This window comes from Capronia epimyces, assembly GCF_000585565.1.
Source record: "Capronia epimyces CBS 606.96 chromosome Unknown aczIQ-supercont1.1, whole genome shotgun sequence".
Taxonomy (NCBI): Eukaryota; Fungi; Ascomycota; class Eurotiomycetes; order Chaetothyriales; family Herpotrichiellaceae; genus Capronia; species Capronia epimyces.
The window spans coordinates 4701570-4724083 of NW_006912904.1; the positions used below are offsets into that span (position 1 = coordinate 4701570).

General features: G+C 53.0%; 6 protein-coding genes across 6 annotated transcripts; 4 read left to right on the forward strand and 2 right to left on the reverse strand.

Annotated features, from left to right (window-relative positions):
• Positions 1-814: 814 nt before the first annotated feature.
• On the reverse strand, positions 815-8620 carry A1O3_01706 (uncharacterized protein; the record flags this gene model as incomplete). Its single annotated transcript, XM_007731849.1, has 1 exon — positions 815-8620. One exon carries the CDS (start codon positions 8618-8620, stop codon positions 815-817), a length of 7806 nt encoding a protein of 2601 aa, XP_007730039.1.
• Positions 8621-9191: 571 nt separating this feature from the next.
• On the forward strand, positions 9192-10922 carry A1O3_01707 (uncharacterized protein; the record flags this gene model as incomplete). The annotated part of the gene is made up of 2 exons (XM_007731850.1): positions 9192-9208; positions 9257-10922. The coding sequence occupies 2 exons, from the start codon at positions 9192-9194 to the stop codon at positions 10920-10922; spliced, it is 1683 nt and encodes a 560-aa protein (XP_007730040.1).
• A 393-nt stretch (positions 10923-11315) lies between these two features.
• On the forward strand, positions 11316-11888 carry A1O3_01708 (uncharacterized protein; the record flags this gene model as incomplete). Its single annotated transcript, XM_007731851.1, has 1 exon — positions 11316-11888. One exon carries the CDS (start codon positions 11316-11318, stop codon positions 11886-11888), a length of 573 nt encoding a protein of 190 aa, XP_007730041.1.
• A 1349-nt stretch (positions 11889-13237) lies between these two features.
• On the forward strand, positions 13238-15904 carry A1O3_01709 (uncharacterized protein; the record flags this gene model as incomplete). Its single annotated transcript, XM_007731852.1, has 3 exons — positions 13238-14207; positions 14260-14551; positions 14650-15904. The coding sequence occupies 3 exons, from the start codon at positions 13238-13240 to the stop codon at positions 15902-15904; spliced, it is 2517 nt and encodes an 838-aa protein (XP_007730042.1).
• A 412-nt stretch (positions 15905-16316) lies between these two features.
• On the forward strand, positions 16317-18884 carry A1O3_01710 (uncharacterized protein; the record flags this gene model as incomplete). The annotated part of the gene is made up of 1 exon (XM_007731853.1): positions 16317-18884. One exon carries the CDS (start codon positions 16317-16319, stop codon positions 18882-18884), a length of 2568 nt encoding a protein of 855 aa, XP_007730043.1.
• A 1513-nt stretch (positions 18885-20397) lies between these two features.
• Positions 20398-22282, reverse strand: A1O3_01711 (uncharacterized protein; the record flags this gene model as incomplete). The annotated part of the gene is made up of 2 exons (XM_007731854.1): positions 20398-22175; positions 22231-22282. The coding sequence occupies 2 exons, from the start codon at positions 22280-22282 to the stop codon at positions 20398-20400; spliced, it is 1830 nt and encodes a 609-aa protein (XP_007730044.1).
• Positions 22283-22514: the final 232 nt, after the last annotated feature.

The window sequence follows — 22514 nt, forward strand, 5'->3', positions numbered from 1 at the left end:
AAGGCAAGGCAAGGCAAGGCAAGGCAAGGCAAGGCAAGGCAAGGCAAGGCAAGGCAAGGCAAGGCAAGGCAAGGCAAGGCAAGGCAAGGCAAGGCGAGGTAAAACAAACGAGACGAATCAGAACCAGAACAGAACAGAACCAGAGCCAGGATATGGATATGGATTGGCCATCTTGTGCTTCGCTCTGCTTAGCTTGAGACGATAATGAGAACGAGAAGAGAACGAGAACGAGAACGAGAACGAACCCCTATTCCATATGCCATATGCCATACATACAGCATGTTTGTATGTTTGTATATTGTTTATCTGAGACGCTTGGCCGTCGCACCGTTACTACGCTATCCATCAATCCAGGGGTTCAGACACCTTAAGTACTCACTGTACGTATGTGCGGCTGAGGAGGCTGAGGCATCACATCAGTGGCAGGGTGAGGAGGATTCATCGGGTCGGGGTCAGACTAGGACTATAATATACTGTAATATCTTGAAGGAGCCTTAGGCCCTACGCCCTTAGGCCTGATATCATTTTTTTTTTGCAAAGCCGTACCAGTTAATACTGCCCTACCAAAACATCAACGCCGTCGCTATGTGTATGTATGCATGCAACCACCACAGCACAATTCCTCGTAGCTGACATCCATCAGACCAGATCAGATTGCCTGGTTCGTACAGGAAGGTCCCTTTCATACCCTTCCATGCCTTCCGTGCACTCAAGTTCTCCTTTCTTGTCATCACTTCCATGTCTTCAGTTCTCCTGTCTTGTTGTCTCCAAATTCTCCCATCTTGTCGTCCCTTACTGCCTTCTCCTTGTCATCCTACATCCCCATCTCGTGCCTTCTCCTCTGAAACGTTCGGCCAATCTCCTTCTTCCGCTCTCTCTTCCGCTCACTCTTCTTCCGCTTCTCTCGCGCCGCCCGTTCCGGCTCCGCAACCCGTTCGATTCGTCGCTTACTTCGCCGCTGCTCTCGCCTCTCGCGCACCATCTTGCTCACTTCGGTCAACACTTGCACGTACCGCGTGTCGCCAAGCTTGCTCCGCACTTTCTCAATCACCTCGTGCGCCTGTTCGATCAACGTCTGGTACGTCGCGGCAAAGCTCGGGTCGCCCGACCGAGGCTGGATCGTGTTGGGGTCCGTCAGATGTTGGAGTGGAAGTAGAATGTCGTGCACTTTGTGTCCGGCCAGACTGGCCTCCGAGAGACTGGGGAGCACGGTCGAGAGGAGATTGAGAGCCCATATCTTTGGGCTCAAGGCCGCAGACGTGAAACTGCTGGTCTCGACGCGTAACAGACGTGCCATTTGATCCAAAAGGTAGTGAATGGCTGGGATTTGTCTGGTCTTCGTCGTAACCCCTTGGTCAGAATCCGAGTCGTCCTCTGACTCGGCCACACCCGCCTGGTGGTTGTTGTTCTTCTCGTCTCCCTTGTCGGCCACCTCCATCGTCAGCCCATTGACGTCCATACACTGGCACATAAACACTAGATTCTGCACCGCCGAAGCACTGAGATTGTCCTTGCCTTGTGTCCGTTTGACAATTCGCACGTTGGCCTTCAGTATCTGGAGGAAGTCCTCCTTGCCCACGCGCAGCCCATGATCGCACGTCAGGGGAAGCTTCGCAACATCAGCAGATCCACAATGCCGGAAGAAGTCTTGGATCAAGCTTGCACAAGTGCTTTGAATCCAGACATTGGGGTGACTCAACAACTTCCACACCGCCGACCACAGCCGCGCCTGCTTTGGGGTCAAGACCACGTCGGGATGAGTCTCTACCAATCCCGCCAGGAGCAACAAGCCATGGAAAAGAAGTTCCCATTCATCACCATCCTCGGTCACAGGGCTCTGAAGGATCTTGGCCAGACGATCACGTATGTGAGCGACTTCTTCCTGGTCCAGAGCGACTCCCGGGCCCAGAAGGATGCTGTAGGCTTGTAGGCTGATTTTTCGTAGCGCCGGGTTTTCTTCTTGTTCAGACCAGGACCGCAAAGGCTCCAACAAGTCTCGGAGGCGGGCTCGGTCGGCCAGGCGGAAGATTTGACCAAGCAACACCCCGGCAAGTTCCCGACAGCCCTTGTTCTCATCGTTCGCCATTCGCAGCACGATGGGAATAAAGAAGGTCGAAATAAACTCCTGCGCGGCTTCTCCTTTGACCTTCACAACTAGGCTGTTGATGGCCTCCATAACTGACTGCCTGCCTTCGGGATAAGCGTACTCGAGGTTTTTCAGGAGGAATTTTTGCTGCTTGGTCCAGCGGGTCGAGCTTTGGGGGTACTCCAGCAAGAAGTGGACATAAACACCTCGAGCTAGATCGCGTGCCGCCTTAGTCTGGTTGGTCACCATCATAATACCGATCTTGTCCACCAGCTCGTAGATCTCAGGCAATTGAATCTTCCGGGCCATGACTGCCCGGATGAAGTTGAACGTCACGCCTTGCCGGTCTGGCTCTTCGATATCCGGGGTGATGCGGTGCAATAGATCTGCAATGTCCGAGTCTCGGATCTTGACACTTTTGCGTTCCCGAAGCACCGCAGCCATCAGCTTAAGCGCAGCCTGGGCAGCCTCTTCGTTGGTGCTGGTCGAATTCTTGACCAGGTTCACCGCTTCCCGCACATACAGGAGAGCATTCTGGTCGAGCTCATCCATCGGCAACTTGATGATGGCTGACAACAAGCGCAGCGCAGAGATCTTGACGTCTTCTTGGCCCTCGATCATGGCGTCCCCAATGACGGGAAGAAACCCGTGGACATTCTCGACCGTGAGGACGTCGTCATGCTTGTGGAGCGTAGACCTCACCAGATCCAAAGCAAACCGAGCCAGTTTGTATAACAATGGCGATGTCTGGCCGCCAGTCGCCTTGTTTGCCGAACTCAGCTGGATCAGATACCTCTGGCGACTCGTCTCTTCAAGCGTCTGCGACCGGGCCAGATTCAAATGGTTCTCCTTCTGCTTGTACAGCGACTGGATCAACTGGTAAGCGAATACCAACAAGTCCCGCTTGCTTGCCGAAGGATTCTGCGACACGCCTGCCCCCAGCCTTCGGAGGAGCTCATCCACCTGTCTGACTTGCTTCGAAGTCAGGTTTCCGGACAAGATGGTCTGAATGGGGGCTACCAGCTTCGAAAGTGCACCCACGCTGATGGAGCGGGCAAGTAGTTCCATCGAGTCGTAGCTTTTGCTGCTTTTGACCTCCTTCATGATGCTGATGTAGTCCTGATTCTCCTTTTCTTGCCCGACGGCGCCGAAAATGTCGTCCATGACGACCAGAACAAGGTCATCTACGCAGTAGTCCAAATCGCCAAGCTCAGTGTGAGGCGTAATCGCCACTAGAATTGAATGGAGCGTGTATGACACCACGTGCAGCTGGTAACCCCTGGTGAGCGCAGAACGCATCTCTTTAAGCACAAACTGTAGGCTGGGCGCTCCTAGTAGAGTGACGATATCACAAAGAGCACGGCGCGCAATATCTCGTGACTCTTGAGTGCGACTCTTGAGGATCTGTGCGATATCGAGTATGATCGGTGGCGCGAGCATCTGCACTTCCTCAGGCGGCAGCATCTGGATGAGCTTAATCGTGGTCACGGCGACAGGAATCCGGAAGCTGATCTCCGTCTCGTCTTTGTAGTGGACTAGTTCGGAAAGTTTGGGGATGAAGTGAGTTCTCAATTCATTCTCCACCACTTCTCTATCTCGGATCGACTTCGCCAAATAGGGAATGACCTGCTGGCTGTCTGTGTTGGATGTGTTGGACTGGTAACCTCGGGCTGTTAACAGGGCATCTGCTGCGTGTGCCAGAAGTCGGGTAGCAGCTTTTTGGGTGCTTTCTGCCGCACCGAGGTCACTTCTGTACCGCCGGAACAACGTCTTGAATTGCTTCCAGTTAATCCATTGCAGTAGAGTCCCCATGGCTACTATGCTCTGGCCTTTCGTATTTTGAGCCGATTCATCCGTGTTGGAATCATAGACAAACATTTCCAGCAGAGGGATGAATACCTCTGCATTGTTTTGTGCATTGATGGCTCCTTTTTCAACTTCCGAGGCAAGACGTCGGATGGCCCGGAGACGGCGATGTTGCTGTATGTGAAGGACGTTGGCAAAGAACGACGCTTCCTCGTCGTTGCCGACTAGAAGCACACTCATATTTTCGAGATCCGGGTCCCCACGAGCGTGCTGTACTAGGAGACCGTAAAGAGAGACAAAGTCGGCCCGTATGAGCTCCGACTCATGTCTGATCCCCTTTCTGACGGCTGTCAGAATCACTGTTCGGATCAGATCATGCAACTCAGGGATCTCTCCTTCGGACGCTTTGACGACGAACTGCCTAAGGCAGCTTATAGCATTGGATCGTATAGAGAAGTCCTCCATTGTCCGGATGAAGAATAGCAGGTTGAAGACGATTGGGCGCCATATCAACTTGTTCTGCTGGCCAACCTCCAAAGCATTGATCGCGTGGAAGGCCTGTAGACGCCTGTCATAGTCGATCTCTTCAAGTCGTTGTGTTGAGCTGGCATTCAAATCTTGGCAAAGTCGAACAGCTTGCTCTAAGGAAGCATCGTAACGAGACAGGATGTCGAGGATCTCACAAAGAACCTGACGATTGGACTGATCCTTGAAGTAGTTGAACAATGACGATACCAATTCATACAACTCTTTCTGTGAGTTCTCATCTATGATGTTGCCGCCGGTATCCACGAAGCTGTGAATCGAAGCCAGGAGTTGACCTTTGACATTTGGAGGCACCTTGTGGCTTGAGTCACGCAATAGACTGATTAGAAGACTAACAGTAGATCGCCGAGACTCTGGAGACGTTGCAAAAGGCGCAAGTTTAGGCAAAATAGTTGTAATGGCGCCGAGGATTTCTTTGGGCGGGGTGTTTTCAAGCAGAACTAAGAGTGCCTTTAGCAAGCCGTCAGCTTCTGTGCTCAGTAGCTCTCCCGCCTTGTTTGGTTCCGCCGATTTGTCGTCAGCCAGCATTACCCAAGGGATGACGATGTCCTGCAGAATGAAGACCTTCACTTCTGTTTGTGCCGAGGGCGTAGTCAGACATTGCCAGAGGACATCCGGCACTCTGTCATCGTACTCTTTCAGACAGCCGACCAGGGCATTGGAATGGACCCAGGAAGCAAACAAGCGTAGCAACCCGGATATTCCCTGGCTCGACTCTGTGGAGAATGTCTCCAGTCGGGGACTGATTGCATTTGCAAAGAGTGTGGGTAAGTATGACGGCCAATCAACGCCCTCACAATGCTCGAACAGCAAAACGAGAGATTGTAACGACGTTCGCCTGATGCTGCGTGTCAGACTCGATGAAGAAGCGGATGGTTCTGCAATGGCATGACTTTGTCGAGATGCCCTGGCAAGACAGAACACCACGGCATCAACAACTTGGGGTCCGTAAGGAGCAAATCGACTCTGTAATGCCTCTAACATGGACAACAACAGCCGCAGAAACCCATACTGTTGATCCTCCGGGATGTCATGGGCGTCCGGGCCGACGTATTCGGGTCTGAACTCGGCGATTTTGATATCCCTCAATTTTCCAAGAGCGATGTCCAGGAACACGGTAACCTCGCCTTCACTCATACGAAAAAGCGTCCGCAAAATTGATCTTCTTCTTGCTTCTTGTGAGCCAGCGGTACCTGCTCGACCGACGATGAGGCCAAAGACAAGCCTTAGCAAGACGGGGAAAACCGTACTGCGGTCGTCCTGCTTGATTGTGCTTTGGGCCTCCTCAGCACTCAATAAAGCGCCGAGGTCTGTGGTCGAGATTTTGTCCTCAGCTACGTCGATCAAAGTATCTTGAAGGCTGACAAGAGATGGATCTTTCCAGGAGAGTACTGCTTGAAGCGCAAGCTTTCTGATTTCGCTATTGCCGTTGCTTAGAAGATCGATAAGCTTATCGTAGACCTCTCCTGATCTGAAGAGCACACGGGGGTTAAGGAACTTCCCGAAAAGGGTCAGCAACGCTTTTCGGTCGGCAAGAGACCATTCGTGAACATCAACATCTGGGCTGAGCGTATGTGAAGATGTAGAGGATTCTGACGCGGCCTTTTGCTGAAGCTGTCCGCGATTCATTGGGGCTGCGAGGAATATCGGCACCAATAAACGAGATCGGCGCTCAGCCGATGCTGGAATTGCCGTTAACACATGCAGAGCCAACGTCCGACTGCTCTCTGGTGTCCTGGTGTTTTCCAATTGGTGCTTATGCTCGACTAAACTGCGAAGTCGCTCGCCGGATTGATAAAAGTCATCATGAAGTTTGGCACACAAGAAATCTACATGGTAGAGATTTGTGCATTCGAAAGCTGACGACTTCTGTACCGCCCGCGCAGGCTTTGCTTCCTGAGCATTCTCGATAGTAGGAGGTGCCTGTAGCCACTGAATAGCAACGTTGATGATCGAATCCTCGACAGCCGTGGACTCGACCATTTGAGCTAACACGTTGCTGACTTCCTTTCTTGTTTGATCGTGGTAATAGGATAGCATGCCGAGACAGAAAAATGGTATCAGGTTCTGGTAAGACGATTCCGGACCAAGTTTGTCCTGTCTTTGTGGAAGGCGCCTGAGAAGCATGGCGATTGTCCTGACGTCAGCTGGTGTATATGGCGTTCTGAGGATTTCAAGCATCAGATCTGCTACCCCAGAAAGCCATTCTTTGATCTCTGCCGGGGCCAACATGGTAAGAATCTTTAAAGAGGCCTCTTTCAGAGGGAATGATGGACTGAGCAAGTTCTGAATAAGGACGTATCGGACGCTCTCGAGATTCCTGTCTTGCGCTTCAGCAGAAACATCGCCCTTCTGCAGCAGACGGATACTCTCCTGTAGGAAGAGCGGAAGCCGAAAATGCACAGGGGACGTATGGAGTACTAAGGAAATAAGCTCTTGAATTCCAGCATCTCCATCGGGCAGAAAGTCAAGATAGGTCTCAAACCCCCAACCTAGCAGTACACGTCGACGAAGATCTGAATCGCTATGGCCCTTGAGAACGCCGACGATCATGGCGCGGTAAGCATCAAGAAGAGCGGCAGTGACCTTTGAATCCGAAGAATGGCGAAGGTTAACCGGCAGGTGAATCCGTCCCGCAAATTGCTCGACTGGTAAAGTCGTGTCCTCGGCGGCATTTGCAGACAGTTCATGGACCGCGGAGGCCTCCAAGTCAGGGCAGTTGAGAGATCCCGCACTTGCACGTCCGCCAGTGATAATACCGTCCTCCCGAAGTCTTTCCAGCAAGTAATATACGCCAACCTCGTCACCACGCCAATTGTTCAAGATGTATTGCTGGAGCCGAGGTAGCACAAGGTCTGTGAACCTCTCCCGCCCCAGCTCGGCACAGGTGGTGCAGAACGCGAAAAACTCCCGCGCAGACAATTGGGTTGTCAAGAAATCCATCGACTTTTGCGAAAACGGTAGCAACTGGTCCATCGGCGCATACTGAAAGATTCCTGCAGAGATGGCAATCAGATCTCGCTTGGTCTGACTCTGACTGTCCTCGTTCGCACTACGGACGGCGGTCTGCGCGATGTCGAGAAAAGCCTGTATCACAGCCGTCCAACTGGAAATCCTTGACCCTCTTCTTGTCGCGATGACCACAGTGATAAGTCTCAGGGCGAAAAACACCTGGCTTGGTTCGGTGGAAATGGCTCGTTCTCGAACATAATCCAGGATGACATCTAGCGCGGGCTGGAACCCAGCACTGTTGGTCTCATGAATCAGTGCAATCAAAATACCCTCCACCGTTGATCGGACTTCTGCTTCTCCGCTTAAGGGTGCGGCGGCGTCCAAAAGAGCTCGCACCAAGGAATCAGCACTGGAGTGCAATTGATAGTCTATGCCTTGTGCGCTTTCAACACAAAGGCTCATGACACCGAATTGATATGACTTGAGCTGAGTGGATCCTTCCTCTTGAACGAGTCCTCCCAGTAGATGCTTCATGGCGAGATTCAGAGGGGCTTTTCTTTTCTGGTACAGCACGGCAGCCTTCCTCAGCAGAAACGCTAGCGATTCCGCACTAAATCGAACGATGTAATCTTTTCTCGCGGACAGGTATGGTGTCATAATGTCAAGGAGAGGGCGCAGATCTTGAACGAGCAATCTCGAGAGGTATTTGAACATCCAGGCCAGGCAGGTGAAGCACCATTCAATCACCTCCGCACTGTCATGAGATGCGGCCACCGACGCGACCAGTTCCACTGTACGGGAGAAGTACTGTTCAAACCGCTGGCCGAGATCATGGGCCAAGTGTGCGAGGAGGCCGAGGAGAGGCTCCAACGCCAGAGCATCTTTCTTCTCGATGTGTTGTACGAGTAGGTCGAAGATGGTATCGGCATGGTGGAGAAGTTGGGGGAGGTTCTCGCTCAGCGGGCTGGCCTTGTTCAGAAAACTCGTGAATGTCTGCGACAAGTTCAATTCGGCCCACTCGTCGAGGGCAGTGCGGAAAAAGCTTTGTGTCAAATCCGCCTCATTGTTGGAAGGCTTTCGCTTTTCCACCGTATGGACCGGGTCGATTTTCAGTCTCGAAATGCGCTTTGTGAAGGGTTCATATCGGTGTAGGTTTGTCGAAGCGGTCGGGGCAGGTTTCTTCTTCTTGCGATGTAGTCCGCTAGGGGCACCGGGGGAGATGGGGCCCATGACTGCAAGCTCACCGTAGGAGGATTGCTATCATGGCGTAATCAGAGGTGTTCAATATAAAGGATGAACAGGGAAATTGGTAGCGATGTAGATGGTCATGTCTGATCAGGCATGGATTTATTTTTTGGAGGGTGGAGGCTGCGGCGAGACTGGCTCCTCCGGCCTCGAATTTTTCCCCGCATGACATCGGCAGCTGAAGGCAATATACTCCGCTCTAGATATACGGAGAAGCATATGCCTGAAAAGCGACACGATTTCTTCACTCTTGACCATATGCATCAAACAAGCATCACTTGAAAGGTACGGCACTGGCACGATCAAAGCAATCTGCCTTCGCGCGCTTTCACTGACATGTGACATCTAGTGTCCGCCAGGCAGGAAACTACCTATATATATATCCTGAACTCGGGCTTGTTCCTTCCTTCCTTTCGCATCCACCACTAGCGCTTGCCTCTCCCTCATCTCCCTTCTCCTCATCTGGTGATAGTGGTTATGGGCCAAGTTCGCGTCTAGACTGATTCATCTGGTCTTCCAAGCTAGTCATTGCTGCTTCCAGGCTCCAAGGTCCAACATGGGGGCCGCGAAAGTGTAAGGCCAGAAATGAATCCTGATTGGTCCAGATCTAACTCTCTGCAGACTCGTGGTCGGAAGTGTCCAGGGCCAGCTCAGAAAGGCATTCGAAAAAATCTCCAAACTTCAAGCCAAGCAGAACTTTACCCTGGCCTTGGTAGTCGGTGACCTATTTGGCGCGGAGGGCGACGAGAGCAACTCAGATGACGTGCAAGCGCTGCTCCAAGGGCACATCAACGTCCCACTTCCAACTTATTTCACAATAGGTGATTCCAGCTTCCCCGACACTGTCAAGGAAAAGCTCGAGGGTGACAATGATCTCTGTCCCAATCTCTTTTACCTCGGTCGCAAGGGAACCATGACCACTACGGAAGGGGTGAAGATTGTCTACCTTGGAGGTCGACTGGTGACGGACGAAGCATCGCTCACCCACAAACTCGGAAATTGTGATCCCTTGTACTTGGATGCCGATGCCCGAGGGCTCCATGGTGCACATTCCGCTCATATCGTGGTCACGAACCAGTGGCCGGCCAATGTCACCAATGGATCAACTGTCCCGCTGCCAGAGGGCGTCGAAAGCAACCAAGGCACCCAATCGATCTCAAATTTGTGTCAAGCGTTGAAACCGTGGTATCATTTCTCCAGCAGCACTGCGGGGGTTTGGGAACGGGAACCTTTCAAGCATCATGTTGGCTATGATTCGCTGGCAGAGCCTGCAGTCACCAGATTCAAAAGTCTCCCAAGTGTCTCTGCTCCTACGAAAGAGTGGATGACAGCATTCGCTTTAGACACTTCACGTCCTCCGCCGACGATAGAGCCACCCCGTCTATCACCCTTCATCCGGTCCTCGCCGCCGAGGAAGAGACAGGCCTTGGAAGATCAAGAGTCGTACAGGCGATTTGGGAACGGTGGACAAGATGGACGTCACTACAAACGTGCGCGCCGGAACCAAAACAAGGACCCTAACGATTGCTTCATGTGTCTCAACAAGGCTGGAGCGAAGACGCATCTAGTGGTTTCACTCGCCGAAGAAAGCATGGTCACCGCTTCACGAGGGCCGCTACCTTTACCATCAACCTTTCCTCAACTTTCGTTTTCCGGTCATGTCATGATCATCCCATACTACCACGCTGCAGACGAGTTGGCGCAGGGCAAACGAGCAGCCGAGGATGTGACCAATGAGTTCAAGGAAATGAACCGGTTCCGTAAAGCCCTGAGTACAATGATCGGTTCCAAGAGTCAGGGTCAACTAGGCGCGGTTTGCTGGGAAGTCAACCGCACAGGCATCCGGCATCACCACTGGCAACTGATGGCATGTCAGGCTGAACATGTGAGGAAAGGCTTGGTTGAAGCTGCTTTCAAGGTCGCACGAGAGCGAAACGAGTATCCTCCCTTCCAACCCTGTGATCCTGACAGCGAGCTCCCTGAGCGGTCCGACTTCTTTCGGGTGTGGACTTGGGTGTCCGACCTAGTCGAGATGGCCGATCACACGAATGGGAGCAGCGAGACAGATTTCGGGGTGACCAAGTCGATGTACTTCCCTCTTCCGAACGATCAAAAATTCAATATCTGGTTTGGTAGGGAGGTCATGGCAGGGCTGCTGCAGCTGGAGAATAGGGTTAATTGGATGGATGCACTCCTACGCAAGGACGGGAGCGAGCATGTGGCGGAGGAGGAAGACGCGCAAGGCCTGAGGGAAGATTTCGAAGAGTTTGATTTTGCCATGAAATAGCAGAGATGGCTCGGCCGGCTTTGATATGGGCAGGTTGGTGGGGGAGGTTTGGACAATCACAATCCGGCGTTGATGCATGAGATTGAGATACCCATGAATGACTTGGAGGAGAGCATCACATCATCTGAGAAATTAGCCCTCGGACGCCAGATGGCTCAGTAGCTTGTGAAATTTGCATCTTGCTGGTATCTGGTATCTGGTATCTGCCCTGCGTCTATATTGAAACCCCCTTGAATGGACTTGAACCGTCTCTCTTTGCGAATTTTCTTGGCACGAATGCGTCACACTTCTTCAATCCCAAACAACTGCCTACATATACAGAGTTACTCCGTAGATGTGATTCTGGTTGGGAAACTGGAAATTCGCATTAACCTCACATCACATCCATCGGCGATGCCTTCCATCTCCATCCGTCCCGCTTCCACCGCCACAGATGACGGACTGCGTCTGCTCCGAAACTTTGACAGTCAGCTGCCCTTTCTATCTTCAATCGGCAGCAGCGCGCAATGGGGCAGTTCTTCAAGAAGCGACCAAGAAGATCAGCGGGCCAAGTATCGGGGTAAAGTCGAAAGCAGCGAGCGAGGCTGGGACCATGCATGGAGTCGAGACTGGGTCAGAGCCTACATCGCCGAGGTTGAGATCAAACGGGAGGACCTCTCGTCCGAATTGCTCGAGCTCGCCACCGATACTAGTGAAAGTACGACCGCCGCCGTTCGACTGCCAGTTGCAGGCATGATCCTCCAAGGCCAGTCGGCTGATTACGTCCGGGATATTGTGCCAGAAAACGACGACAACGATCCCTTCATCTACGTGTTGTACCTATTGAGCGACAGAAGAACGGCGCCACATGGGAAAGGTGCAGGAGCGGCGTTGATCTCTCACGCGAAGGACGAAGCACGGAAACTCGGCATCAGGCGTCTTTGCCTTGATTGTTGGAGAGGGAACGATAACAGGCTTGTGCAGTAAGTCGATCCAACGAACCCTTCATCCTTCCTCGACTTCTGTAGGCATGGCATGCTTACGGAGAATACGTTTGAAAAGTTATTACGAGCGACAAGGATTCAGAGTGATAGGGAATTTTGAGTCTGAGAATTGGCCGGGCGCGGTGCTGGAGATGCGGCTCTAGATGGTAGACATGTTATATGAGTATGCAATCGATCTTGTTGTTCAGCTCGCTGTCCCCGTTGATACTTGTTGGACGCCTGTGCGTGGTGGCATACGTGGTCTATCTACTCCGCACCACGAGTTGGTCACGTGGGAGTTAGGGTTAGGGCTAGGGTTAGGGTTAGGGTTCACGTGCTACCACGTGACCAGAGTACTTAGTAAGAGGTCACTAATAAGTCTCTGTGTCCTTCCCTTCATCCATCTTCAACACTCAACACAGTGCATACGAAGACACACTAGGAATTCTTCTACATGGCACAGGGCGAGAACGGGTAGATGCCGGCTGCTCGGTTACAACGCGTATAGGTTATAGGTATCACAGCGTTGCTGGGTCGCGCAGAGCTTGGAGTTGGGCTTAGGCCCCGGGCGCGCACCAACCAACCAACCACGCCCTGTCAGTGCTCCTTGACAAGCTGTCAGCCACCTTGGGATCTTGGAAATCGGTATACGGAGTCGGATCGTGTCTGTTTCTCACCGCGTTGCATCAAACACTCAAGTTAAGTTCATCAACCTGAGGAAGATACTGAGATTGGTATCCTACCAAGGGATCCCTCATATAGGGATATGCAGGACTGTCAGCTGGACATCGTCCCTGAAAGGCGACTCCCTTCCGCCAGGTACTGTACCAAGGACCGTCAACCTGTCAACGTTGGAAGTCCCACTCCTGCCACTTTCTCAGCCTTTCTGAGGCTGGGGTCGAGACCTTGAAAGACAGGATGCATGGCATGATCAGAAAAGAGCTCGTCTCTGACAGCTCCAAGGGGTCCTGCCGCCATCCTCCTGAACTCCCTCCGGAGCCTGAAATGGGGTGCTAGAGCCAATCGCTATGTCGGCTTGTCGCTCTCTAGCCCCCTGTCCTGTCGAGGTGGGCCGTTGCTGGTTCGTCAAAGGGGCTGGCACTTGACTGTTCTCTGGAGAACTTATGAGCAAGTCGCCTCTGCCAGTTCAAACCCATCGATCCATGTACTTCCTCGAACACTGCTCTCCCTCATCCTAATCTCACTTTTGAGCATTTACCGTTCCCTTCGTTGGCCCATTCTTCCCGAGTCTCTCACTACGTTGTTCAAGGCGGACAACTGAAACTAGAGCCTGCCGATCTTTTCGAAAGACTAACACGTTAATATTTGCGGAAATCTCCCTAGGATGTCGCCATGAGGTTCTCAAGGATACCAGGCCTACTAGCCCTCGGGCTGGCAGGATATGCGTTGGCTCAGAGCGGAGAGGCTACATGCGCTATTAGCACCATCACGACTACTGCAACAACTACCGCGACGACGACCGCGACGACTACCAAGACGAGTACCACCACGAGTACCGCAACGACTACCTCAACGACTACCGCGACGACTACCGCGACGACTACCACGACGACCACCGCGACTATCTTCAAGGAAGCCACCACCATCTACTGGTCAACCATCTTTGTTGAACCCAGTGCCTGCGCCACTACCCCTGTAACTGTAGATGGCAACAGCGGAGCTTTCTCGTCCTCGACGTCAACCGCCAGTGTACGGGTTGACGCCGTAACAGCAGCTGACGTAACAGCGGCTGCGGGCACGACTGTTTCAGTTATTGTCGAAGCCATTTCTAGAAGTGAGACCACTTCTGGTGTTACGACCACCATCGCCAGCCTCGTTGTTGACCCTACTGCGACTAGCGATGCGACAAACGATTTGAGCACCATAGCCACTAATGGCGAGGTCTTCACCTGGACGGGCGATGCTCCTACAGCCACCTCTTCCGTGCCAGCCCCAACATACACTAACTCGCCAAACAATGGCTCCTTACCGGCTCCTGGATCTCTGTCCTCCAACGTGACTGCTCCTCAGACTGGTAACCAAGGTGGTTCGTGCAACAGTCCAACTGACCGAAGCAAATGGTGCGATGGGAGGAGCATCAGCACCGACTACTATGCAGCCGAGTACACGACTGGGCAGACTTGCTCGTACGACTTTACAATTACCAACACCACCATTGATTTCGATGGTAGTGGGCCAAAACTGGCCTTTGCAATCAACGGTCAAGTTCCCGGGCCGCTAATTGAATGCAATTGGGGCGACATTCTGCAGGTCAACGTCCACAACCAGCTGCAGGACAATGCTACCTCGATCCACTGGCATGGTATGGAGCTTTCTGATTTGATGGATGATGAGTAGCTAATATGGCTTCACAGGAATCACGCAGAAAGGGACCAATGATCAGGATGGTGTTCCTGGCATTACCGAGTGTGGCATTGCTCCTGGATCTTCTCGAACGTACACCATGAAGCTCAATCAATACGGGACCGGATGGTACCATTCTCACACCATGACCCAGTACGGGGACGGCATTCGTGGACCCATGATTGTCCACGGCCCTGCCACAGCCAACTACGATATCGACATGGGCACTGTCATGATCGACGATGTCTTCGAGGTAACCGCAGCTCAAATGAATGAACGAATCATCCAGACCGGCCCTACTGGGTGAGTTACAGTCTTGTCTACCCGGCATCTCAGCCTTGCCTTGATTTGCTCTGTCTTATATCGTCCAACGCTTGAGATACTGATTCCTCTCTATCTAGTACCGTAAACTACCTGCTCAACGGCAAGAACACCCTCCCTGACCTCTCGGCTGGCCAACATTCTCTGTGGTCGGTCCAACCAGGAAAGAAGCATTTATTCCGCCTCATCAACTCCGGTGTACAAAACATGTATACGGTGCACTTCGATAACCATGTGATGACGGTGATTGCTACCGACTATGTCCCTATTGTCCCATACACGACCGAGTGGCTGCACATCGGTATTGGCCAGCGCTATGATGTCGTCGTCGAGATGAACCAGCCCGTCGCCGGCTACTTCTTGCGGGCGGTCACTCAGACCGGGTGCCCCAGCAGTTGCGACAACGGCGGCCTCGGAAACGCCAACGGCATCATCCTCTACGAGGGCGCTGAGGCCATTCTGCCGACGTCGACCTTTGGCAACCGCACGTCCGCCGATTTTGCCATCTGCCAGGACGAGCCGATCGCTTCGTTGGTGCCGTTTCTCGAGAAGCCTGCCGGCTCAGCCGACGAGTTCGCTGCTACAGCTTCTACGCTGCCAGCTGGGAACGTCGCGCGGATCGCAACCAGCGACGATGGCGTTGTGGTCCGCTGGTTCTTGAACAATGGCGCCATCAACGTCAATTACACCCAACCGACTCTTCAGACCATTGCAGAGCATGGCAATCGTTCACTCATCTCGAACCCGATCGAGCTGAATGTGGTCAATCAATGGGTCTATTTCATCATTCAGAACCAGTTCTTCGCGTCGCATCCGATGCATTTACATGGCCACGACATGAGCGTGCTGGGCCAGGGTACCGTCACCTGGACGCCAAGCTTGGTATCGACGCTCAACTTCAAGAACCCGACAAGGCGCGACACGGCCATGCTGATGGGCTCCTCTGGGCCCGGTAACCCACCCGGCTACACGGTGATTGGCTTTGAGACAGACAACCCTGGTGCTTGGGTGATGCACTGCCACATTGTTTGGCATGTCGATGGCGGCCTTGCGCTCCAATTCACCGAGCGGCCGGCGGATATCCTGCCCTACGCCAGTTCTGCAGCGTTTCAAGAAGAATGTTCTAGCCTCGTCGTCTGGCAGGCTGCCCACCCGGCTGGAATTCACGCCCCAGGCGCATCCGGCCTGAAGCGCCGTACATATTTCGACGCTTACCTTGAGGCTCGTTCCGGAGATGTCGTCCGCCGTGGAGAGTCCCCCGAGAAGCAGTATCTCGGGGCCCACCTCAGGCGAGGACTTGGAGACGGACACAAACTTCGACATGTGCGGCGGTAAAGCCGTTGGCAGAAGGTTTGCCTCCTGCGATGATTTTGTCAGTAGCATTGTACAGAGCATTGGAATGATATCCCAAATGGAATGTTTTGCAAGGGGCGTTTTGTGCACAACAGGCAGCATTTGGGAGGGTGGCATTGTCGGTTAGCGAAAGTAAATTGACGTAACATATTTTCCAATGCAAGGTCCGTTCTTGTCCGTTCTCTTCGTCCTGTCCTGTCCTAGCCCCTGAACGAGGCTCTCTGTCGGGGAAGAGGTTGAGTCACGTGCCCTCGCGTTGTGACACGCGACGCGCCCAACACGTGCCCCGCGATCGACTAGAGCGAGTTGACGACGGCAGGCTCCTAGTACTGCCACCTCTGCGTGCACTCGACTACTTCACATGCAGAACGGCTTACTGCCGACAACACGCGCCATGTCTGCATCGCCATGGGTAATTACAAGCACCAAACGCAAGACCAAGTCTTTGACGCCACCATCCCAAAAACGACCGCGACTCAACGGCATCCAGGGCAAGTCCAGTACCAGTCGCCGGTCCCGAAACAGTCAACAGACGTTGACCCAAGCACAATGGTTGACCCCTCCTACGAGTTTTGAGGAAGAGGACGGACAATTTGCTGCAGATGAGGGCGAGGGCCTGCGCCTCAGACGGGCAACAGATTCCCGACGCACCGTGAAGAAGCGCAACTCGACTCTCACTCAGATGGATTTCTTCAGTTTTCCGCCTCCGGACAATGCAGACTTTGACGATACATGGGTGCCACTGGTGGACGGAGGCAATGACCCTCTTCCGCAGCTCGATGGAACTTACGACAGCCCGAGAAGGCCGCGCAGGCAGAAAGCAGCCCCAAGTACGGCAAACACATCGACGAAGAGGAAGATTGCGCCCATGCACGCAGAGAGTCAAGAATATAAACCTAGCACAAGGAAAAGGAAGGCAGAAGTTGAGGATTATGAGCCTTCAAGTTCCCGAAGACGCACCTCCAGGCGGCTGGCGTCGAGGAATGATGTGTTCTCTGATCCGGTTCAGAACCTGGCTTATTTTGAAGAGGCATTGGGAACGATTACGCCGAAGAACAACAATGATAACAACAAACCAAGAGGCACGCTAGGATATCCATTGGAAATCCAGGACTCGAACGAAACTGACGTCGACGACTTGGATATTGCCGGATCAATGCCACAAGGTCGAACACTGTTGCCGCACACACCGAAAAAGAACAGGGGAATTGTGTTGTCAAGTCAGTCTCCTGAGAGCTTGCCTCCGAGCACGCGAAGGACCTGTCGAAAAATATCCGAGCCTCCAGCACCTTTTCAAAGGACACCGTTGGCCGAGCGCTCGGTGAACATTCCACTTGGGCCGAAGTTGAAACTTTCCCCGGGCAAGTCACGTCGGGCCCCCAAGCGCTCTTTGATGAAGACCACGAAGAAGATTGTCACCTTGAGACTGCCCAAGCGGAGTCACCCTCGACAGCCCAAATGTATCGAAGATTCCCAAGCAAACCTATGGTCTATACCTTCGTCTTCGTCGCCTCGTCAGCAAGGCAACCAAATAGTTCAGCCACCCGCGGACGCCCAGGCGCCAGCCCAGGCGCCATTGTACATTGAAGCGCAGGACACTGATGCAGAAATCCCGTCAACCAGTCAGGCACAGGGTGTTCAGTCTAGCCCTACCAATGTCGAAACTCAAACTCAAGACACCCTTCCAGATATCAGTGAGTTCATTGGGGACAGGAGAGGTTTGGACGCACAAACGCCTGACTGTGCCAACTATTCCCCTACGAAAAGCGTGAATGCTATGCGAGATGATTCAAATCCTCTCGAACAAGACGGGGACTTCGATGTCGAAGACAGCGACTTTGGTTCGCCCATTGCCAATGATACACAGTTCAATGTTGCAGTAGACCATCGTGTCTCTTCTCCACCGCCCTTGGTGTATCTACACCAGACGGAAAGCACAGCGACTGCTGGTCTGTTGCTGAATCACTCTCCGACGGCACTTCATCAGTCCCAACCAGGTCCAGAAGGGGATGTTCTGAATCCCGCCCTAATCGAAGTTACAGTACCTTTGCAGCAACCATTGCCAGTTCCACGATTAGTTGAGCAGTCTCCTGTTAGAAGCCCACCAAAAAGAGTGCCGGATAGTGAAGATGACTCTGACGAGATGGTTCTGCCCAAACCGGCGACACTGCATCGGTCAAGCACTCATGTCTCGACGACAAAGATACCGCTGAACGACATTGGGCAGCAATCATCTTCACCATCTCTGCCCTCGACAAAAGCTGGAACTCCAAAATCAGTCCGCCCGGCGTCGCTGCCACATCCGTCCCAGATGTCGACTCAAGAAGCAACGCAGGGATACTTTAACATGTTTTCCTACACGCCAGAGGACGGCGAACAAGAAAGTGACGAGTCCAAGGTGGAAAAGATCACGATTAAGGATTCCAGTTCGTGCCATATCCCCATGAGCCAGCTGCCTCAATATACCGGCGAAAGCCAATCACAAGTCAACATCGATCTGGGACTTGACAAAGTCTTCACTGATGAAGATGAGGAAGATGAGGAAGAGGGCGATCTAGACCTGGATCCTCCTACACTTTGCCCACAACCTGACTGTGTCTTGACGGAAGACCAGCAACTTGCAACTCAGCCTCAACCACGAGGACGGGGCCAAAAAGCGAAGGGGAAGGCCATAGAGCCCGAAGATGACATCGACCACGATGAACTTGGCGTCTCCCAAACTCAGGCACTGAATACCATGGACTCTTCACAATCGATATCGATACCCTCGTCTCCCAACCCTCCCCGACTCGAGAGACAATATTCTCCCATTCCCGGCTTCAACAATGAGACCCAGTCGAATTTTACGCAGAACGGACATGTCACGGCTGCGTATATCCACCGAAAACACGAGGCGGGGGTTTTGCCCAAGTGGTTCATTCCGCAGCCTTATCAAGTGCCTGGGTATACGAGAAGAAAATAGATTGTGTTTGCTGAACGAGAAGAAAATACGCTTGTTTTGCTTCCACGAGAAAATAAGCTTGTGTATTTTTCCACTAGAAGAAATAAGCTTGTGTTTGCTGAAACGAGATGAAACAAGCCTGTGTTCGCTTCCACGGGTTTCATGTTTATGGGCGAAGGTAGTAAATACGGGATGCATTGCATTGCGTTGCAGAAACCAAGTATCAAACTTCCCCAGGCTTCATGTTTATGGTACGGGATGTATTGCATTGCGTTGCAAAAGTCAAGTATCAAACCTCCACGGGGTTCACGTTCATAGGCGAATGTGGTAAATACGGGATGTATTGTGTATTGCATTGCATTACAAAAGTCAAGTATCAAAGGGCTGGTTATGCGATTCTGCGCGGGTCGATGAAGGAAGATTCGCGTGCAACCCGTGCACTGCAGCACTGGAGAATGAGGTGCGGCATAATATTAGAATAGCAGGGAATGAGGTGCGGCATTGCAGAACATTAGAATAGGATCGGACCGGAGGGAAAGAATAAGGAGCGACAAGAGAACCAAACAAACACCACATGTGGTATTGTGTGGGAACCCGAAACAGTGGAAACCGGCCAACAATCATGATAGATAGATATCATTAGTAGCCTCACGTTCAGCCTCAGCCTTGGGCCTTATTCTCATTCTCACTCTCACTCTCAGATAGAAGCTAGAAGATTATCAGGTTCAGCCTTGTGGCCTCATTCTCATTCTCATTCTCACTCTCATTCTCAGATAGAAGATATCAGTCTCAGCCTTGTGGCCTTATTCTCATTCGAAGCTAGAAGCTAGATGCTAAATAGAAGCTAGAAGCTCAGCTAGAACCTAGAAGCTAGATGCTACATCTCACTCACTCTTCAATAGTCCTATCTAACAGTCCTATCTTCAACAATCCTATCTAACTACTTTGTACTTTGTTTTGGTGGAGGTGGAGATGTGACTTAGGTAAGGTATTGCCTTGGCCTTGGCCTTGCCCTTGGTCCGTCACGTACTGGTACTGGTACTGGTAGAAACTTGCACGCTTGCACACTTGCACTGTGGTTGTGGTAGTGGTTGTGGTAGTGGTTGTGGTAGTGGTTGTGGTAGTGGTTGTGGTTGTGGTTGTGGTTGTGGTTGATACCGAACATCAGATGAAGATGATAATGAAAACTAGACGTAGATGTAGATGTAGATGTAGACGGTTCGACCACCACCACTAACGAGTTCTAGTTCACCACCACTAACTAGTTCCTGAATAACTTAGCCTCAGCCTCAGCCTTGCCGGTCAGCTAGTTCCTGAATAACTTCAAGGCCTCAGCCTCACCGGTGCCGACATCGTTGTCCTCTCCGGCGTTATGGTCGTCAGCCCCAGCCTCGCCAGTGCCGGTCAACTAGTTCCTGAGCAACTTAGCCTCAGCCTCACCGGTGCTGGTCAACTAGTCCCTGAATAATTTAGCCTCAGCCTCGCCGGTGCCGGTCAACTAGTTCCTGAATAACTTCAAGGCCTCTGCCGGTCACTAGTTCCTGAACAACTTCAAGGCCTCAGCTTCACCTGTGCCGACCCCGTTGTCCTCTCCGGCGTCTTGCTCGTCACCCCCATCCTCGTCCAAGACACGCGCCGCTGCGTTCCCAAACAGACTGGCGAAGAACTCGGAACGCGCGGCCGGCTCCCAGGTGGCACGGTCCTCAGGGGCCATAAAGTTCTCCAGCTTCTCGTGCACCGTGTAGCGCACCTTGCGGCCCTTGGACGCCTTCGTGTCGACTTTCTTGTGTCGGCTGCCTGACGGGTGCAGTTTCGGCGGCAGCAGAACGGGCCCGTCAGTGCCTGTGCCGGCGCCGGCGGTCAAGTTGGCACTGCGCGACGCGATGAGTTCGCGCAGGAGGGATTGGTAGAATATGCCGTCGTCGTAGGCCCATGTTGCGTTTGCTGGCGCGGTACTACTGTCGTGATGACTGTTCCGTCCACTGACAGTACCACCGGTAGTAGTGGTACTAGTACTAGTAGCATTAGATTTGGAATTGGTATTGGAATTGGAGTTGCCGTTCGACGTCGCCGTCCAACTCTGCCCAATCAGCTTCCCTGACTCGGTCGCCAGATACGTGTCCAGCACGTCAGTCAGGCGCGAGGTCGCGGACGACTTGGTCGGCAGCAGTTTCGAGCGTGGCGCCGTGTCGAGCACGGGCTGGGTCTTCGCGTGCCATTTGTCCAGGGTCTGGCGGCGGGTCGGGAGGGCGGCTGCTTCGAGGAGTTGGGCGTGCTCCCAGATTTCCGCGAGAGGCGTCGACCGCGTCGCTTGTAGCGGGTGGGGATGTTTGCGTTTGAGGTCGTTGGCCTTGGAGCCCGCTGCTGTCGCGTCCACCTTGTCGGCACCGGCGCCGGAGAGGAGTGTGCATCGGATCGAGGCGATGGTCGACCACAGTGCAAGCGCGGCGTCTTCGGCATGTTTGGCTGCGTGCTGGACTTCTTCGTCCGTCAATACCGCGGATTCGAGGTCGTTGGCTGCAGTCACGCCCTTTTGCAGCTTGATCCGCGCGTCCAGGAGCCGGTCGAACGTCTGCCGCTGCTGCTTGACCGCCCGGCCTTTCTGCACATCCGCCATGGCCCCCGCGGACAGTGCCGACGCCAGGCCCGCGGTGGAGGCGGATGAGAAGGCGAGTCGCTTCAGTTCTTCGCGGTCGGGATTGTGAGACGCTTTGTGGCCTCGGACAGGCGGCGAGGAGCGCGTGGCGGAAGAGACGGAAGAGCCATCGTCCTCTGCATCGTCGGATTCATCGCCCATATCCACGTCTGAGTCGTCTGTCGTGTCTTCCTCCTCTTCCTCTTCCTGAGAATTTTCGCCTGACGTCGGCTCTAGACGGTTCTTCTTGCTCCCGCGAAACTTGAAGTCTTTGAATCTCTCCGTATCGCTTTCGCCAAGTGCCTCGTCGCTGTCAATCTCTTCACTTTCATCTCCATCGAATATCGCCCCAAGATCGTCATTGACATCTGAACCCTCACCCTCTTCAGAGCCGCTTACATTTCCGTTCCGCGCAGCGAAAGGATCGTCTTCTTCGGAATCCTCCACCGGTGCGAATGGGTCGTCTTCATCGTCATCGTCGTCATGCTCGTCTAAAGCACTGCGGCTGACTGCCACACCGCCATATTTCGCATCAAGAGTAGGCTGCTCGGGCTTGCGTAGCCTGCTTTTTCCCACGGCCTCATAGTGCTCGCGGCCCACGTTTTGTCCTAAATTTCCCTCGTTTTCAGACTCGGCTTCGCTGGCGGAGGGCACGACATCGTCTTCGGGGTCGAAGTCTGCAAGGACGTGTCAGCACATGACCTTCATGGATCAAGAGATGTCCTTCCGTACCCTTGGCCTTGTTAAGCTCTAGGCCACGCACTTGCTCTCTCAGGTTCTTCATGGTGTGTGGGCATCGGCAATGGTGCGTGTTGCTGGTGCGGAAGCCTCGAACTTTTTGGCGGCGAAATAAATCTAAATAATTTCTTGACCATCTCGCCGCAACTTGCTGCCGGCTGAGGGGGGCCAGCACGTGACAGGCAAGTCTAGCCGACATTACGTGAGCAAGGCTTTATTGTTCGCCAGGAGTATCCGTACGCATATCCCTATATCCCTACCTGGTATTTTATCTCTTC